Source organism: Microcaecilia unicolor, chromosome 1, assembly GCF_901765095.1.
Source record: "Microcaecilia unicolor chromosome 1, aMicUni1.1, whole genome shotgun sequence".
Taxonomy (NCBI): domain Eukaryota; kingdom Metazoa; phylum Chordata; class Amphibia; order Gymnophiona; family Siphonopidae; genus Microcaecilia; species Microcaecilia unicolor.
In genome coordinates this window covers 239,302,971-239,318,478 of record NC_044031.1, presented here as the reverse complement: position 1 = coordinate 239,318,478, position 15,508 = coordinate 239,302,971, and the positions used below count along the sequence as shown (strand labels likewise).

The 15,508-nt window shown below is 44.7% G+C and overlaps 1 protein-coding gene across 1 annotated transcript in view; it reads left to right on the top strand.

The window, feature by feature from the left end:
- The first annotated feature begins 3,531 nt into the window (after window positions 1–3,531).
- Window positions 3,532–15,508, top strand: part of GALNT4 (polypeptide N-acetylgalactosaminyltransferase 4) — a 182,039-nt gene continuing 170,062 nt past the window's right edge. Inside the window, exon 1 of the mRNA XM_030204970.1 lies at window positions 3,532–3,699. Coding sequence (XP_030060830.1) covers window positions 3,698–3,699 — 2 coding nt within the window. The 5' untranslated portion in view covers window positions 3,532–3,697. The remainder of the gene's footprint in view (window positions 3,700–15,508) is intronic.

Below are 15,508 nucleotides of genomic sequence, written 5' to 3'. Positions count from 1 at the left end.
AAGTTAGTCCAATAAAAAAAGGTATCATCTTATTTTCTTTTCTATGTTTTGATATATTTCTATTTACTACCTTTAAAAGTGGACTAATATGGCTACCACACTACTCTATTAATTTTAGAATTACAAGCCGCATAGATACATTGTTGGACGTGCGGTGCCCCTGGCACCGTCCTCTCCCTTAACTTCCAAATGCTCAATGCTAACAGCGCATCTATATTAGTATATATTATCAGCATTAGGAAGTTTTTTGTCTGCGCTGTTCTGGCCCTATTCTGTACAGCGCCGGAGTTTTGATCATCTTGGTCTTATGAGCATAACTTTTCAGCAGAAAGTTCATCTTCATTTAGGCCTGCTATTTGTTTGCATAGATTTATGAGACTAATTTACGAGGCTACGGCTGAAAATTAGTGCTAAGCTTCTAACTTCTTTTCACCGCCCTAAATCCACCATGTTACCATCCAGTTTTTATACTCCTAAAGTTGAGTAAAAATTTATGAAACTTAGTACATTTTCAAAGAGGCCAACTTATGGGCATAACCAAGGAGGTTTGAATGAGAACAGGAGACGGCATGACATCAAAAAGATGAAGCCGGCTCAGCACGCCTCCCCCATGCAGCCATCATCCCCATACACCCAAAACAAAGCAAACAGACCTATCAGCTGTTGCATCCACGTTGTCGTTCTTTATTGTTGGTAACATTTTTATTTGATCTCTCTTATATTTTCAAACATGCTGGCTTGTGCAGCATAAGGATGTACACAGAGGAAGTATCAGTTTGATCAGTTAGAGTACTGTGTTCTAAATTGTAATCAGTGTGTCATTTGGAGGGACTGGTTATAGGGACTCCCTATATTCATGCAGAGATGTTTTCACTTAGTAAATGGCCACCAAAACACACATCATGTATGAGAATCAGCTAAACATTCAGAGTTTCTATTTATAAGTACAAAGGTTTATTTTAAACCTTAATTAGGTTGAAACCTGGGAGCATTTAACATCTTTTTTTCCCCTGTGCCTACATCAAAAGAAAAAGATGGTATGTGGGACTTGCGCCTTTCGTTTTGTGGAATGCAGTGGTATATTATAAAAATGCACTTAATTTTGTCATTACTACTATTTCAAAGACTGGTACTGAATAAAGAAGGAAGAACTTCCTTCATGCAGTTCTGTCCAGAGTCAATCTAAATGTGCAAACACTGTCCAATTCTGTTGTACATATTTATTTCTTCCTCAAGTCTGTGTAGTTGAAAAAGGCATTTTTTAAAACCTGTCTCCCAGCTGTGTCTTTGTATATAGATGAGTGTGATTTTATTATCAAGGCAAACAATACACCACCAAAATACAGTACCCAGAAGAAACACTATTAGTGGTCAAGTTCATGCAAAGTTAATTATGTTCAGTGGAAAATAAATCTATTGGCTGCCTGCTATGTGAATATTTTATAATTGTTTCATTATTACATATTATGCGCATTTGTGTTAAACTATGTTTTAATTAGTTTATCCAAACATTACATGCACGTTGTATTGTTTGTTAAGCCTAAAGGCGAAACCTAAGATTTGTTGAACAATTTGGCATAAACTGTGTTGTCCTGTAGATGCTGCTTACTTTTGCATGCCTGTTCTGGTGTGTGCATGTGATGATGTTTGAATAACTGTCTATACTTATGGCTATGATTTCTGAACATGCGGAATCATTAAAGGGCAGACTTTTAAATGCCCAGCTGTGTATATATGGTAATCTCATCTTTGTTAAATATTTCAGACATATCCATCAACTTGCTCCCATGATGTTACTGAATTCTATTATTCTGTCTCACTGTATTTTCAAATGTAAGCTACATTGAACCAGAGCTTGCTTGGGATAATGTGGGATATAAATGTCAATTAAAAAAAAATCCTCTATCCTTCACATTTTAAGGCACTGTCTATCCAACTGGATGGTGATGACACAAGGAAAGCAAATTTGGTCCAATGAAGACTAACTCAAAATAACCTGTTCCTTAGCTGGGCTCTAGTATTATCATATTGAAAATGCAACCATACCATGCCTTTGTGGTTATGTTCCACTAATAAGTTAAAAGATTAACTGGCTTTCTTGAAACAATTATATAACCTTTGAATGCATGACTAGGAACAAAAACACACACTTATACATGCAATATCACACTTCCTCGTGTACAGCCACAAAGCAACCTTTTAGAGTGGATAGTATTCACAATGAGCCCCTTTTATTATCGACCAGATAGAAGAGATAAGAGTTTTCAGTTTTGTCACAGTATAAGTCATCACAAGAACAAAATATAATAAAACCAATGGAGTGCATTAGGGGCTTAGAGCCCATTTAGTTATGTTTCAACAAATGAGAGATCTGCATGAAACCAATATTTATTTTTATTATTTTGACTTATAAAACCACTTGTCCCTGAAACATGTGATTCCATTTGCCCCAATGAAAGGACAGTTTAATTTTACTTCTTTTAATTTCAATATATTCCATCTTTATAACACTAGGCTTCCCAAGGCAGATTACAACAATTAAGATGAACCCATAAGGAAACAGGATATCCTCACTGAAATTTGGTCATATATTACTATAGACTAGTGTAGAAAAATTAGCATGAAATACAGTTTATTACTGCTGTTTTTACCAGCTACAATAATTGTTTAAGCTGTTTTAGCGATATTCTATTTTATCACTGTTTCATTATTGCTATTGAGTATTACATATGGGAAGCTTTCAAATAAATAAAAAGAAAATACCTTATCCTCCACTTTTTAAGGCATTACCTAACCAACTGGAACAGCTTTAGACTTTTTACAGATGGATCATGCATAGACAATCTGTTATTTTTAAATAAGTTTTTGCTATTATTTTCAATAGCATTTGTCTTTGTTTTGGGTGAACTAACATGGCAGCAAGCTCCGCCTTACTGGCTTCAGCCCCCATAATGGGCCAGATAAGCTCATGCAGTCTCCTTTTACAATCTATCCTCTTGGGCATAACCCTCAAAGTTGGGACCATAAATCCTTTGCATATTGGGCCCATAGACTATAAGCCCCTTGGGGACAAGAAAATACCTAGGGTACCTAAATGCACCTTGCCTTGGAAAGGTAAGATCAGGGGCCACCCCCAAACACTAGGCAAGAAGCAAAATTGACAGGCACACTAATTCAAAGACACTGCAGAAAGGGTAGGCAATTTTCAATTAGTCCATTTTGCTGGGTAAATTACTTTTGGAAACTGCTTAAGGCTTCTAATCCGCAACCCCCCGTCCCCTCCCATCATACATGCTTGTATTGAATATGAAAACGAGTAGCAGTGTCTAATCAGATCCCCCATTGACAAGTTCCTCTCCTGCAGTGCAAAGAAAAAGAAACAACACAAGAGTGGCAGTGACGCCACTGCCCAGCAGGAAATGAAAAGCAGGCAGTCCCCCAGCACAGCTCCCGCCTCCCACGCTTCTTCTCCCGGCCCCTTGCCAGCACTACCCCCCCTCCCCCTCCGCTGATAGGACTGGGCGGAGCCAGGAGAAAGTGAAAGGAGGAGAGGGCCGAAGGAAGGAACGAGGTAGGGTCGGTACGGTAGGCACTGCGGCTGGGCGGGAGCTGTGCTGATCCCGGTCCCGATTCTCTTTCCTCCTGCTGGAAAAGCGTGGGAAGGTCTGTGGCTGGGATGTGACCCTTCTCCCGTCCGATGTAAGTATCTGAGAGAGACAGCTGGGATCATACCAGAAGTTTATTTATTTATTTATTTTTTGCATGCTGGCTTTAGTCTCGATCCGATTTGGTTTAGGTTAAACCGGTGCTGATATGGTTTGTGTCGAGCGAGCTCATCTACGTGTGCTAGATGAATGCGACACGCACACACTTTCAAGGACAACTGTGTCGGGTCTTATAGTCCCATAATGAGAGTTACTAGCAACATTTGCTGAAACTATGTAGCCTACAACACAAGAGGGTCTCTCGGTAAATTGACATCATGGTACCTCTCATTCTAGCAAAAGCAACAGAACTTGTGACCCAAATATAACACTTTACACTTCAACAAAAACTTGCGGCAAGGAGAGTTGGCCAAGGCCCCCAACATAATACCTCCCACCAGTCTCACAGAAAGAACAAGAAGGAATTTGGAAGGAATGAATCCAAAGCTTAGCAGAGATTAGGCGGTGATACTGCTAATTGATCTAGATATGGGAATAACTAGTGAGGTAATTAAATTTGCCAAAGGGGTATGTTTACAAAGGTGTGTTAGCATTTTTAATGCAACTGTAAATTTAAGGCATGTTAAACACTAACGCGCCTATACGTTTCTATGGACGCGTTAGCGTCAATGCGCGTATACCATTTACACGTGTTAAAAACGCTAACATGCCCATAGCATCGCTTAGTAAACCTAGCCCAAAGTTATTCAAAGTTGTTAAATTACAAGAGGATTGTGAAAAATTGCAAGACAACCTTACAAGACTGGGAGACTGGGCATCCAAATGGCAAATGTTTAATGTGAGCAAGTGCAAAGCAGTGGTGTACCTAGCCTCGATGACACCTGGGGCGGATCGCCGATGCGCCCCCCCCATGAAATGACACCTCCCCCCGGCGAAATGACATTCCCCCCGGGTACACGCCGCTGGGGGGGGGGAGTGCCGCGGCGCACGCCTGTCGGCTCCGAGTTCGCTACGCTAACTTCGCTGGTTAGCTGCAGCTCCCTCTGCCCCGGAAGAGGAAGTAACCTGTTCCGGGGCAGAGGGAGCTGCAGCGAGCCAGCGAAGTTAGCGTAGCAAATTTGGAGCCCACAGGTGCTCCGCAGCACCCCCCAGTGGTGTGCACCCGGGGCAGACCGCCCCCACCGCCCCCCCCCCCTTGGTACGCCACTGGTGCAAAGTGATGCATGTAGGAAAGAGGAACCTGAACTATAGCAACATGATGCAAGGTTCCACATTAGGAGTTACCGACCAGGAAAAGGATCTAGGAGGCAGATGCATCAACCAAACGTTAAAAAATCTAAATCGTTAAAGTCCCTAACGATTTTTAAAAAACGAAGAATGCACCAAAAAAAAAGTCACACATGCTCAGATCGGTATTGAAACGTACAATGTATCAAAGAATCACAATACACGTCGGTAATTGGCCCCTAAATCATGCGCAGAGCAGCCAAGCATTTTGCTGGCTGCTCTGCGCATGCTGCAAACGTCAAAACAAACAAACAAAAAAAAGCCACAACACATACACGTGGCTACCCAGTCAGCAAAATACAAAAACAAAGGATCAGGAGGGGGCAAAGGCGCTCGTCCGGAGCGTCCTGTATGGACAGCCTTGCCCCCCCCCCCCCCCGCTGCCCCCCACTTTCCGCCGCTTCCCCCCCCCCCCCCCCCCCCACGAAAAAGCAAAATTCTAGCAGCCCCGGTCCCCCTCCCTTCCTGTTCTTCTGTTGTGCAAAAGCTAACTCCGCCTCCCGTCATTCTTCCGCCCCTCCCTATTACCGACCCGAGCAGCGCCTCTCACCTCTTTCTGAAGCGCTGAAGACATCACATGAACAGTACTGGTGCCAGTAGGGCTCCCACCCCTGTTGGTCAGCATTTTACAGGACCAGGACACTGTACCAGTGACTTCACAGTGAGAATCCTGAAAGGTAACTTTAAAAATCATACAAGAACGTAAGACCTTTGAAGTCAGAATGATTGAATATTTTAACACCCAACAGAAAGGACTTAACAAGGATCTGGGGTTCCTAGCCCATTATAAACCATAAAGCTGTATTTCTCTGTTGATCACCCCACCCCTCACCTATCCACACCCATCCTGTTAGAATATCAATGATATGCTTTGATGTCCCCATGCATACCTCCTACCCACCCCCATCCTCCCACCCTGTCAGACTGTCATAGTAATGCTTGAATGTTTTCACTTACAGTGGGGGAAATAAGTATTTGATCCCTTGCTGATTTTGTAAGTTTGCCCACTGACAAAGACATGAGCAGCCCATAATTGAAGGGTAGGTTATTGGTAACAGTGAGAGATAGCACATCACAAATTAAATCCGGAAAATCACATTGTGGAAAGTATATGAATTTATTTGCATTCTGCAGAGGGAAATAAGTATTTAATCCCTCTGGCAAACAAGACCTAATACTTGGTGGCAAAACCCTTGTTGGCAAGCACAGCGGTCAGACATCTTCTGTAGTTGATGATGAGGTTTGCACACATGTCAGGAGGAATTTTGGTCCACTCCTCTTTGCAGATCATCTCTAAATCATTAAGAGTTCTGGGCTGTCGCTTGGCAACTCGCAGCTTCAGCTCCCTCCATAAGTTTTCAATGGGATTAAGGTCTGGTGACTGGCTAGGCCACTCCATGACCCTAATGTGCTTCTTCCTGAGCCACTCCTTTGTTGCCTTGGCTGTATGTTTTGGGTCATTGTCGTGCTGGAAGACCCAGCCACGACCCATTTTTAAGGCCCTGGCGGAGGGAAGGAGGTTGTCACTCAGAATTGTACGGTACATGGCCCCATCCATTCTCCCATTGATGCGGTGAAGTAGTCCTGTGCCCTTAGCAGAGAAACACCCCCAAAACATAACATTTCCACCTCCATGCTTGACAGTGGGGACGGTGTTCTTTGGGTCATAGGCAGCATTTCTCTTCCTCCAAACACGGCGAGTTGAGTTCATGCCAAAGAGCTCAATTTTTGTCTCATCTGACCACAGCACCTTCTCCCAATCACTCTCGGCATCATCCAGGTGTTCACTGGCAAACTTCAGACGGGCCGTCACATGTGCCTTCCGGAGCAGGGGGACCTTGCGGGCACTGCAGGATTGCAATCCGTTATGTCGTAATGTGTTACCAATGGTTTTCGTGGTGACAGTGGTCCCAGCTGCCTTGAGATCATTGACAAGTTCCCCCCTTGTAGTTGTAGGCTGATTTCTAACCTTCCTCATGATCAAGGATACCCCACGAGGTGAGATTTTGCGTGGAGCCCCAGATCTTTGTCGATTGACAGTCATTTTGTACTTCTTCCATTTTCTTACTATGGCACCAACAGTTGTCTCCTTCTCGCCCAGCGTCTTACTGATGGTTTTGTAGCCCATTCCAGCCTTGTGCAGGTGTATGATCTTGTCCCTGACATCCTTAGACAGCTCCTTGCTCTTGGCCATTTTGTAGAGGTTAGAGTCTGACTGATTCACTGAGTCTGTGGACAGGTGTCTTTCATACAGGTGACCATTGCCGACAGCTGTCTGTCATGCAGGTAACGAGTTGATTTGGAGCATCTACCTGGTCTGTAGGGGCCAGATCTCTTACTGGTTGGTGGGGGATCAAATACTTATTTCCCTCTGCAGAATGCAAATAAATTCATATACTTTCCACAATGTGATTTTCCGGATTTAATTTGTGATGTGCTATCTCTCACTGTTACCAATAACCTACCCTTCAATTATGGGCTGCTCATGTCTTTGTCAGTGGGCAAACTTACAAAATCAGCAAGGGATCAAATACTTATTTCCACCACTGTATGTAGAATGTAATTTATAATAACTCCATATCCAAAAAGCTAGTCTAGTTCTTTATTCCATGTTAGAGCACCAGCCTTGACATCCAGAGGTGGCTGGTTCAAATCCCACTGCTGCTCCTTGTGATCTTGGGCAAGTCACTTAACCCTCCATTGTGTCAGGTACAAAATTAGATTGTGAGCCCTCCTGAGACAGAGAAATATATCCAACGTATCTGAATGTAACTCACCTTGAGCTACTACTGAAAAAGGTGTGAGCAAAATCCAAATAACTACATAAATAAATTGTACATCACCTTGACTTACATTGTTATAAAAGGTGGTTTGATCAAATATTAATAAACTATAAACTCCTCTTCCCCTGTCACTCCTTGTGCTTGTCTTCTATCCCTTCATCCCACACTCCCTCATTCTGTTGTCTCCTTGACTCTTCTCTCATCCCCCACCCCCGCTCTCTTTCTTCCTATCCTGACCCCTACCTCACACTCCCCCTCTGATCCTATCCCTTTTCTTTCCTTTTAGTGCTCTGAAATTTCCTTACTCTGCTGCTATCCCTTCTTCTCCCTCTTTTCATCTCCTTTTACTACCCCAGTTTCTCTTCCCTTCTTGCACCACTATCCCCTCTCTCCCCTACTTTTGTCCCACCTTCCTTTCTCTTAAGATCCAGCTCCATGCTGTACTCCTCTCCAGGGCCAGCGCAATCCAGTAAGCGTGGCAGGGGGGTGCTGACATCTGGAGGGCACCACAAGCCATGCTTACCACCGTGGGAGACTCACAGTTCCTGCAGGCATCTCTCAGTCCTCACGGTCCTTACCTGCCTGCCCTCAGCTTCCCATAACAGCCCTCCTTTCCTTCCTGCCGCCCTGCATTTAAAACTTTTATCTCAAGTCACAGCGGCAGTGAAAGCAGCAGGCTCGCCTCCAGCTTTCCCTTCTCTCTGTGTTTCTCCCTCGCAGAAAGAGGAAATTACGTCAGAGGAGGGTGGGACACAGAGGGAAGGGTAGGCTGGAGGTGAGCCTGCTGCTTTAACTGCTGCTGCTGCGACTTGGGATAAAATAAAAGTTTTAAATGCAGGGCAGCAGGAAGGAAAGGAGAGCTGTTGTGGGAGAAGAGGACGGGCAGGTGAGGGCTGGGGTTGGAACTGGCACTCGGGAGCTGAAAAGGGGGCAGGTGGGAGGCTGTGGTGAGTCACTGGACATGGATGGGAGGAGAGGGCAGTGGAGAATCGCTGGACATGGATGGGAGGGGAGGGCAGGGGAGAGAGGAGAAATCGCTGGACATGGTTGGAAGAGGAGAAATCGCTGGACATGGTTGGGAGGGCAGAGGAGAAATCGCTGGACATGGTTGGGAGGGGAGGGCAGAGGAGAAATCGCTGGACATGGGTGGGAGGGTAGGGGAGCGAGGAGAAATCACTGGACATGGAGGGCAGAGCAGGAGAGAGAGAGGAGAATTGCTGGATATGGATGGATGGAGGGAGGGGAGGGCAGGGGAGAGAGAGGAGAGTTGCTGGACATGGGTGGAGGAGAGGGATGACTGGAAGGAGATGCACATGGATGGAGGGGAGGGGAGAGAGGAGAAATGTTGGACAAGGATGGAGGAAAGGAAAGACAGAAAGGAGATGCACACGGATGGAGAAGAAGGGAGAGAGGAGGAATGCTGGACATGGATGGAGGGGAGAGAAGACAGAGGAGGAGATGCACATGAATGTAGGGTAGAGAGGAAGATTCATATGGATGGAGGAGAGAGATAGGAGAAATGCTGGACATGGATGGAGGGCAGAGAAGAGAGAGGAAGTGAGATGAGCATGGATGGAGGAGAGGAGAGAGGCTGGACATGGATGGAGGGGGGAAAAGAAAAAATGCTGGACATGGATGGAGGAGAGGGAAGAAAGAGATGCATACTGAATGGAGATGAGGGAAAGGGAAAAGAGGCAAAAATTACACATGGATGGAGAAAATAGGCAAAAGCTGGATCCACTGTATACCTTCTCCAGTCAAGTCAGCAGAGGACCCAGCTTTTACCTATGGATGTAGGGCAAGAAATGAAGAAGAAAGGAGGAAAGTAAAGAAATAAATGGAAAGGAAGCCCTTGAAATGGAGTTAAGAGAACAGATAGAGAGCAGCAGAATCAGAGACTGGGACCAACATGATCAGAAAAACCAAGTCACCAGACAACAAAGGTAGAAAAAATAATTTTATTTTAATTTTAGTGTTTGGAATGTCAAATTTGAGAATTTACATCTGCTGTCTTATTTTGCAATGTATAGGAATGTGTAGCATCTTTTTTCTAGCAAAAAAGGTGCCAGTACTCAAATGCTAGGCCACCCTTCAGGAGTGGGGTGATCACTGGGGGACCCATCCCATCATAGCCAGGCCCCCTGCAATCAGTCACAGAATCTATGACAAGACAGAATTGGTGTGTAGAGCCTGAGCTCTATCATTAAAACTTAGGTTCCATGGGTCAATGTTAGCAGACAATGGAAAAGGTGCCAGTACCCCCTCAAAAAAGCCCTGGGAATGTGTTTCTTTTTCTGGTATTATGCTGCATGCAGAGTCTAGCTTCTTAGGATTTCAGGTTAAAATTTGAAGAGGGGCTACCTCTGTTCTGTATGTGTGACTTCAAGGCCAAGTGTCTTAATAGGGATCTGTTTGTTAGGTTCTGAGATTTTATAACATATTGTTTCAGGTTTTGCAAGACTGTTCTCCTAATTCCTGATCTGTATGTTAATTTGGTTTGTGTCATTTTGGGTATACTGGAGCTGTAACAGAAATTATTTATAATGAAAAAAATGTTATTTTTCTTCTTCTATACTGGTATAATATTTTCAATGATGCCTGTTTATATTCGCCATTGCTGGTAAAAGGGGTTTGGCTACTGTAAGGTGTGGCTTCTGTAGGGCAGAGCAATAGTGACCCTGCCCCTGGATGGGTAGGGGGCGCTGACTAATAGGCTGCAGAAGGGCGCCAGAAACCCTAGCACCGGCCCTTCGCCATCTCTCTGCCCCCATTCTTTCTAGTTCTCCTTTTGTCATGAAATTCCCCTTCTCTGCCTTTCTCTAGTGATGAGGGGGTTCCCTCTCCTTCCTCTGTGATGATGACCCAGCCTTTTTTTCCTTCCCCTTGATGGTTTATTGGCTCAGCCAGGCTGGCCCAGTTCTAGCATGCATATCATCCATATGGCTATTCTTATATTCTTATGATATGCCCAGACATATCATAAGAATATAAGAATAGCCATACTGGGTCAAACCAATGGTCTATATAGCCCAGTATCCTGCTTCCAGCAGAGGCCAATCCAAGTCACAAGTACCTGGCAGAAACCCAATTAGTAGCACCATTCATGCTACCAATCGCAGGGCAGGCAGTGGCTTTCCCCATGCCCATCTTAATAACAGACTATGGACGTTTCTTTCAGGAACTTGTCCAAACCTTTTATAAACCCAGTTGCACTGAGTGCTGTTACTTCATCATCCAGCAAAGAGTTCCAGAGCTTAACTATTCTTTGAGTGAATAAATATTTCCTCCTGTTTGGTTTGAAAAGTATTTCCTTTCAATTTCATTGAGTGTCCCCTTGTCTTTGTACTTTTTGAATGAGTGAAAAATCATTTCACCTCCACCTGCTCCAATTCACTCAGGAAGTTTAGAGGGAGGGAGCCTAGGAAACTGGCTCCAAAGACACTCGGCGGCAGGCTTAGATCTTCAGTGTATAACAGGAGCCAGGAGAGGGGTGGTGGTAGGCTCAGAACTCCAAGCTGACTCTGAGGCACATCAGCACTGATGTTTGGGACAAGCGCAGACCTAGTAGGAAAGACACATGAGACAGATACAAATAAATGTTTTTACTACTGTGATTAGCAAAAGTATAAGATCAGTATACGCATGTATGTGTGTGGTTTTGTTTTGTTTTGTTACATGGGGAATTGTGGCACTGGCTTTCCTTGCCGTGCTGTTTCCATCTCTTCTCATACTGCATGCCCAGGTGTGCTGAAGGCCATTGACTTGCTTCCCTAATCTTTGAATCAAGATATCTCTCTTTTACAGCTGTGAGAAACAACTTAACTTTAACAAGGCTTGGCCAGGTTGGGTTGGGGCGAACGGTCTGATCCATTCTACTTTAAAGAAAAGTGAAGATTTTGAAACCTGACCTAAAAGTATTCTTAAATAGCAAAGCATAAAGATCAATCTATAGAGTTAAGCAGAACACAAAAATACATGGGTTAGGCTTTTGGCAGCATGAGCCACTACTCAGCAAGTAGAATGGTCTGCAGTGTGAGACCACCTGACCCAGTTCCTCTTTCTGAGGTCCATATAGTGCATAATTGTTGCGTGGATGCACTTTGTCCATCTGGATCTGCCACCTCCCATAAGTTAGAGAATGCTAGGCAGAGTAGTTGCTGAAAACCCAGCTATTGCAGGTTGTTTGCATGATTATAGCCTTTTGGAAGAAAAAATGTCTGGAGGAGGAAGTGACGTCAGCTCCGGGAGATGGCTGCTTAATGCTAGAGCTCAGCTAGCTCCGGAGCGAAATCAAGAATTCTTCCCGTTTAAACTGAGCGATTTTTGCTCTCAAACATTCCCAAAAGTGCAGATGGCGGCTAGGAAGAAGCTGGCCAAATTTAAATTTACATCAGATGTCGCGAGCAAGGGCCAGGGATCGGGACATCGGGCGGTGACACAAGGCGCCAAAATGGCTGCCGAAGATTCTGAATCCGACCCGGACCCCGAGGAGCCCGTTGGCAGCGATGCGGAGATCAGTAAAAACGATCTCGCTAGATGGTTTAAGGAACTGAAGGCAGAGATGGTGGCGACCAGGAGGAGCATCCACACTGCGGTGGCGGAATTACATGATGAAATGCGGGAAATTGGCAACCGGCTCACGGAAGCTGAAGAAAAGACTGAGGGGATAACGGAGGAAGTGCGGGACCTCGGGGCAGCCCTCAAAAAGGAACAACAAGCGAAAATAGAGATGGATCTGATGATGGAGGATTTGGAAAATCCCTCTCGTCGGTGCAATCTGCGTTTTAAGGGGATCCCCGAGGAAGAGGAGTATAAAGACTCAGTGAAAACAGTGCAGGAGATCTGTGTTCATTTGCTTCAACAAGATCAGCGTGAAGGAGAGCAAATTGAAATGGATATGATAGAACTTGAAAGGGCACACAGAAGCCTGGGACCACAGCGGGGAGGAGTGCCCAGAGATATAGTGGCATGTTTCCACAAATACACCATAAAGGAAAGGGTGTGGAAAAAAGCAAGAGCCTTGGGTGACATTGAATGGAAATCTGGCAAAATTAAAATATTCCAAGATCTTGCTAGAAAGACGCTGCAAAGAAGGAGAGACTTTAAGGAAATTACCACTTATCTTCAAAAGGCGGGGCTCCGCTATAGATGGCTTCATCCATTTGGAATACAAATAACAGTGGGTAACACAACGCGCAAGCTCAATTCACATCAGGGAGCTTGGAAGGTCCTGCGTGAAATGGGATGTACTGATATTCCAAGAGAGGACAGCGAGACTCAGCTTCCACAGCGAAGTCCGGGAAAGAAAAATCAGAATGGCTGGAAGAAAGTAGAAAGGGGGAAGGGCCACATATCCCCTCATGCAGCGAGATTGGGGTCAGAAAATGGAGAGGCAACCTGACTTGGACTAAGTAAATACTGTATATTGATTAGAGGGATGAGGATGAGAGAAGAGAAATTGTTGTATGTTTAAGCTGGTGAATGTTTTGGGAAAATGTTTAAGGAGGGGTGAAAAGGGGAGAGTTAAATTTAAAGTTAAAGGCTTGTTTAGCTGGATCCGGGGGAGGGCGTACTTCCTTAGGGGTAAACTGGCAGGAAAAGGAACAAGCCAGTTGCAAGGGAGGTTTGGGGGGAAAAGGGGGGTTGGTGGGGGGATTGTATTGGGGGGGAAGGGGGGAGGTGGGTTGAGGGTGGGATCATGGAACGTTAATGGGTTAAACAGTCCTGGTAAGAGAAGTATTATCTTCAAAGAACTGCGCAGAATGAATTGGGACATTGTAATGCTCCAGGAGACCCATGTTTGGAAACGTGATGTATCATTAATCCTGAATAAGGGTTTTGGAGAAGGCCATGCATTAGCGGACCCCAAGGGAAGCAAAACGGGAGGGCTGATAATTTATGTAAAAGAAAGCCTGCAATTCACCTGCGAGGCCCAATACTGCAAGGACGATGGTAGATGCCTGGCGATTAAGGGTAAGATAAACAATCAGCTAGTTACACTAGTTAACATATATGCCCCCAATGTCGGGCAAGGCAGGTTTTATGACAAGATTAGGGCAGAACTGATTCCCTTTGTGGGGGGTATGGTAGTATTGGGGGGAGATTTTAATTACCCAATGGGGGAAATAGACCATTCCAAAGGAAGGACGGGAGGGGGAGGGTACCCTAGGAGGCTGCTACTTAGATTGATGAGGGAACTAGATCTGATAGATGTGTGGCGGTTGCAGCATCCAAATCAAAAACAATATACCCACTACTCCCACACGCAGGGAACATACGCAAGAATTGATGCTATCTGGTGCAGCAGAACATGGTGGGGTGAAATTCATAAAGCAGAGATCGAAAGTATGCATGCATCAGACCATTCCCCGGTATGGATTTCCATGAGGGGGGTGGGGAAAAGAAGAATGGGAGTAGTATGGAGACTTAATGAATCACTTCTTGATAATGAGGCTGATTGCCAGGAAATTCGGGGATCCATAAAAGACTATTTGGCCCTAAATGACAATGGGGAAGTCACAGAGGGGATCTTGTGGGATGCTATGAAGGCAGTTATAAGGGGTAAGCTTATACAAAAGGGGGCACAAAAGAAAAAGGTGAGGGAAGCCCACGAGTTAGAGGTTCGAAGGCAACTAGTTCGAATGGAAGCTTTACACCAAAGAGAGGGAGGTTCATTACATCTACAGGAGCTTAAAAAGTGGAGAGCCGCTTTACAACAGATACAGGTGAAGCGGATGGAGTTCCACAGAAGTTTAATGCAGCAGAAATTCTATGAGTTTAGCAATAAAGCGGGAAGTATGTTGGCCAAGGGACTCAGGGAGAGAAGGATAAAAAATACTATAACAAAAATAAAAGGGCCAAAAGATATAATGCATTACCAAGATGAGGAGATCAGAGAACAATTTATGGAATACTATAAAAAATTGTATTCCTCAGAATCAGTAGCTCCTAGGGAGGAGACTCGAAACTTTTTAAGAGATTTAGAATTGCAACGGGTCACGGCCAAGCAAAGATGTGAGCTGGAAGCCCCGATTTCTTTGAAGGAGGTTTTAGGAGTTATAAGAGGATTACCGGGGGGGGAAATCTCCTGGACTAGATGGGTACACAGCTAAATTTTATAAAATTTTCCAACAAGAGCTAGGACCCTTGTTAGTGCAGATAGGAAATGCATGCTATATGGAAAAAGGTTTACCTCCCAGTATGAAAGAAGCGGGAATATCAATATTGTTAAAACCAGGGAGGGATCCGACGGTTTGTGGGTCTTACCGCCCGATATCGCTGTTAAACATTGATGTTAAAATTTTAGCCAAAATTATGGCAAACAGATTAAAATTGATACTGCCATCCCTTATACATGAAGACCAGTCGGGCTTCATAGCACAACGTCAGGTAGCTGACAATATAAGGCGCACTTTAAATATTTCTTGGGGAGCACAGAGACGAGGGGACTCACTAACCCTCCTAACGGTCGATGCAGAGAAGGCATTCGACAGGGTGGAGTGGGACTATTTGTGGGAGGTTATGTTAGAACAGGGAATGGGGAGGCCCTTTGTAGGTTGGGTGAAGGGGTTATATGCAGATCCAGTAGCACATATTAAGGTTAATGGGGGGTGGTCGGATCAATTTAGTATCCAAAGGGGAACCAGGCAGGGTTGCCCCCTTTCCCCATTACTGTTTGCTATATCAATAGAACCACTAGCCCAGCGGATCCGGTTGCTAAAGGATATTAAAGGGGTTAGGATAGGGGGTAGAGAGCACAAAATGGCACTATTC